Raw genomic sequence first — 4,484 nt, 5'->3', positions numbered from 1 at the left:
TCAGCAATGGGGAGTGTGGAAGTTTTGGATCTGAAAAGCCTAAGAAGCATCTCTCCATTGCTAGTCTCCAAATCTTTCCAGGCTGCTAACAATGTAGAGCGCGGAGTCTTGGCTTCCTTCACCACACTGACGAGTGAGGCCTTGTGTGTTTAAGACCCCACTGGTGACACTCAGCTTCCCCATCCTTAAAGGGCAGGGAGCCAGGGTGGGCTTCACATGGGCGAACCTGCTACCAATTGGCCTGTCTACTGTGTAGTCAAGTCCAAGAGGTTCCTGTCCCCTCCAGTCACACGGCCTCCCTGCCCAGCATGAGCCTCCCCTGCTTCCCCAGAGGGGCAGGCCCGGGTGTGGAGTGGAGGCCCTTGGTGCCCATCACTCCCCCTCCCACAGGAGAACAGTCACCACCACACTGAGAATTTATCATAGAATAGATTTATTTACCTGAAACCATGTCTGTGCCACGCTCATTGTTACCAGCACAGAAACAAACTGATCTCTATTTACAGTCTAAAGTCAAACATGCGTTGTGATAAATTGACATTTAGCATTTTATTAAGATAAATGCATCACAATATTTGTATTGCACCAACACCTGTCTACTTCTGATTTCATTAAATAAGTTACATTTAATATAGTGCGAAATAGCTGTCTACACACTCAGAAAATAACTGAAAACAGGAGGCCTACACTTTAACCATTCAACACCTGTAGTGTTTTTAATGAATTTATAAATAAGCAAACTGTACAGGGCCAATTAAAAAGTAGCATGTTCCAATGTCACTGGAGAGGAATCTGGCTACTTACAACTGAAGGCATGCATTACAATTGAATACTGTACATTTATATAAACTATGACATTTTGCAGAGAAATGTGGCGACTTGGCTGACGGCTTCCAAGTTCTTAGATAAGGTTTCAGAGCCTCATTCCTCTTGCAGCAAAGAAACCAAACTTCTCTGGAGAGGCTTTCTGATTAAGCTAAATTGTACATTTGTAATCATTATTTTGATTTAAAAGCTAACAACCCCATTGGTAATACACATTTCCTCCACATAACACACAGTGAGTTGGGAACTTTTTTACTTTTCTTTTTCCCCAACATCAATCATGCAGAGGGTTGGTAGATGTGTTGCTAAAAACGCACATGCACGCAACCGAACACCCTTACATTTCTGCAAAATGGTTTAGGAAGCGGTTACTCCAGTATTGCTGAAAAGGAAAGAGAGAGGAAATCAGCTTCATGAAATACAGGGAGGAAACGTTAGAATACCTATTTAAATAGATGAAGATCAATAGCGACAGATGAAAAGGAACATTCAGCTTGATCTTTTCAAGGTTTCAAGACCAGCATTTCTGATTTACTGTCCCTGAGGCGCCGCCCACACAGGGTAGCATCTAGAAGCACTGGCTCAGTGACACAGACTCCTCATGTCTTCTGGCTACAGAATAAAGGTTCTGGAGGAAAATCCCATGAGGCAGACACAATCATTGCAGGTATGAAAGCAGCGAGACACGCAAAAGGACAAGGTCTTGGTTAGTGGTGCAGAGGGTGAGGTTGATAAAGTGAGCAGCCAGTAGCAGCACAGCCTTCCTGTCCCTGCCCTGTGGGCACCCGGCCTCTGGCTGCTGGCCTGCCTTGCCTAGCCCTGGAGTGGAAACTCCTCCGCATCATTCTCCTCAGTAAGGGAGGGTGAAGCCTACCGTTCTTGCTAACTGCAGGGGGTGTTTGGACAATTTGGTGGTTACAGTCATAGGGCAACTGATGCCTCTGCTCACAGGCACTGCAGACGTGGTATGCTCTGGCCCTGGGCAGTGGCTAGATGCTTGGTAGACACTGAGCTAATGCTTGTGGTCTCAGATCTCCTGAGGTCTGCCCGCCTCAGTCAAAGCTGAGGCTCCAGTCTGAGGGGATGTGGGAGCAGCTGTTTTGAGGGAAGTCGGCCAGATGCCCTGCTTGCCTGGGAGCTCACCGAGCTCAAGGGATGGCTTCCTTCAGAATGGATCATCTGCATTCTGCAGTAATGGTTTCCCAGTTAGGGTATGTATGAGATTGTTGTTGTTCTGGGCAAAGCTCAAAGAGGCCAAGGGAGGCACAGGGTGGCAACAAGTGACAATGATGGCTGGGCCTTCAGCCACCTGCCCATCAGGGAAGAATGTGGAACTGAGTTTCAAACAAGAGCCGCCTTAGTAGGCGCACTGCAGGGCTGGGCAGTTGCTGCCTCACTGCTGGGTGAGGGCCTGAGGCCAGGGATGTGCTAAGACCACGGTGCTGGACCTGGTCTTTATGGATTGACCTGAGGAGGAGATGCTGAAATGTTTTCACCCGGCAAAGCCTTACAGTGAAATGGACCAAGTGGCCCTGCTCAAAGCAGCAGTGGGCCTAACCCGCTCCCAGGGGTCTGGGCCAAGGGAAGTGGGTCCCTCCATGAGCTCCTCTGTGGGCTGGAGGGGTCTGAAGCTGAGAAACCATGAAGCTAGCCAGGGGCTGTGTGACAGCACGCCACACTACACTTTTTGTAAAGGCCACTAGGTCAAGGAACTGAGTCAGGAAAAGCTGAGTTTTGTTTGCACTGAATAGTAATAGTGCAGCACTCAAGTCAGTTTGCAGCCCAGAGATGCACTCCTTGCATTTGGCCCATTCAACCTATTTCTTGTTACACCTCATGATGCTCAAACTGGCAAAATTTACCCCCTGCTCCAAATGTTCCCTGCTGGGCAAAGCAGCCTCCCTTCCCGAAAGCCACAGCTGCCTGCAAGCAGCCTTGGAGGCCTCACAGTAAGCCTGATTTTTTTTTTTTTTGACAGGGCCGCACTCTGCTGCCCAGGCTAGCCTCGAATACCTGGGCTCAAGCAATCCTTCTGCTGTGGCCCCCAAAAGGCTGCGACTACAGGCATGAGCCACCACATCCAGCCACGGGGTGTGCTTTTAAGAGTCGGTCTCCAGGTTCCACCTCCACCCCTTGAACGTGGCCCTCTGAACTAAGCAGCACCTTGTCCTGCTTGATGTCTCCTAACCCTCCCCCAACTCCATCTGCATTACATCTACTGGTCATCCCAGTAACGAGAGCCTAAGTACATTTTCAAGAATATAGTCGAGGCCTCACACTCTGGCTAAGGAGTAAGCTGTTTTTTGGGCTGTGCAAAGCCATGTCCTACTAACTGTGCTTTAACATCCCCTGGAGTGATACGTCTTAGCCACAAAGGATAAGACCAAGAAAGGGGGGTAGGGGGGTTGGGGGGTGGGGAAGTGGCCTATTTAAGATGAACCTATTGATACCCAGAGTTCACTGGTTCAGTTACTTGCTTTCACTAGTTTTTAGCTTTTTAATGAACAAGTAGCAAAGTTCTGGGATGATTCCTGGCAGCTGCGAACTCTCATTTTAACACTACAGATGGCACAGCTCCTTCAGCCTGTTGGTCTGGCTGAAATGCCTCTCCCCACTCTGGCTTTTGTCTGGCTTGGGCCCTCCCGGTCATCTTGTGGAGCCGCTGTCCTAGGCAGCCTGTGGAAGTCTATGAAAGCCACACCTCCAGCCAGCTGATGCCGCACCCAAGTCACATGGCAGGCGCCACAGGCAACCCCGCTGCTCACAGGGCATCAGGGAGCACAGCAGCGTCTGACACGGGGGTGGCTTATAAGTTAGTGACATACAGTTATCTCACTTGGTAGCAGTCACCTTTAGGCTAAAGCATCCAAATCCCAGGGAAGAAAATACTCACGTTAGTTGATGGATGTTGGAAGGCATTGGAGGAAAACACCACAGTTAGGACTGTTAATGACTTACACACTGTTGGTGAGACTCATCTTGAACATGCGCAAACATTGATCGTAGTAACGGTGGTGGTGGTTAGTGCCACATTCAAATAAAAATAGTTCTATACAATATGTTCATTTGGTCATGTGCTATTTACAGATTTTACAAAACACACACATACACACGCACACTTGCCCTTATGTTCTCTACACCAGGCCAGCAGAAACTTGCATAAAATGTACACCACAGATGACAATTAAGTGCCTGTACATTAAGAATACAATTCCTATGACTACCTACGCAGCAGAGCAGGAGCCTTCTTCCCCTCAAGCAGAGTACAACTAAAGTTCTGAGCTAAGAACTGGAGAGAAAGTTGGACATGTCTGTTAGTCCCAGGTAAGTCACTTAAGAGTTAAAGACAAGACAGTTATTTTTCTCTGTCCATTTAAAATGTTTTATTTTTTTAAAACTAGATTGTGATGTGCCACTGAAATAGGCAATGTTGGCAAAACAATGTCTGTTACAATAAAATACATTAGACATTTAAATAAATAACCTTAAAAACTATGTGAAGGGACATAAACCCAGTCGATTGAATCTGAAACAATGTTTTCTGCACAAGCGAGTACAGGTCTACCTCTCATTAAAACTGATGTAAACTGAACGAACCATCACAATCCTAAAGAAGAAGCCAAGCAGGGCAGGGGTGAGGTGGGGGGAGGCAGGGAGGG

General features: G+C 47.7%; 1 protein-coding gene across 1 annotated transcript in view; it reads right to left on the bottom strand.

Moving 5' to 3' along the window:
* Positions 1 to 416: 416 nt before the first annotated feature.
* The window catches only part of ATP2A2 (ATPase, Ca++ transporting, cardiac muscle, slow twitch 2), a 68,787-nt gene continuing 64,719 nt past the window's right edge, over positions 417 to 4,484 (bottom strand). The window contains exon 20 of the mRNA XM_011936351.1: positions 417 to 1,207. Coding sequence (XP_011791741.1) covers positions 1,194 to 1,207 — 14 coding nt within the window. The 3' untranslated portion in view covers positions 417 to 1,193. The remainder of the gene's footprint in view (positions 1,208 to 4,484) is intronic.

This window comes from Colobus angolensis, unplaced genomic scaffold (assembly GCF_000951035.1).
Source record: "Colobus angolensis palliatus isolate OR3802 unplaced genomic scaffold, Cang.pa_1.0 Scaffold10, whole genome shotgun sequence".
Taxonomy (NCBI): Eukaryota; Metazoa; Chordata; class Mammalia; order Primates; family Cercopithecidae; genus Colobus; species Colobus angolensis.
This window is presented reverse-complemented; position numbering and strand designations above follow the sequence as displayed.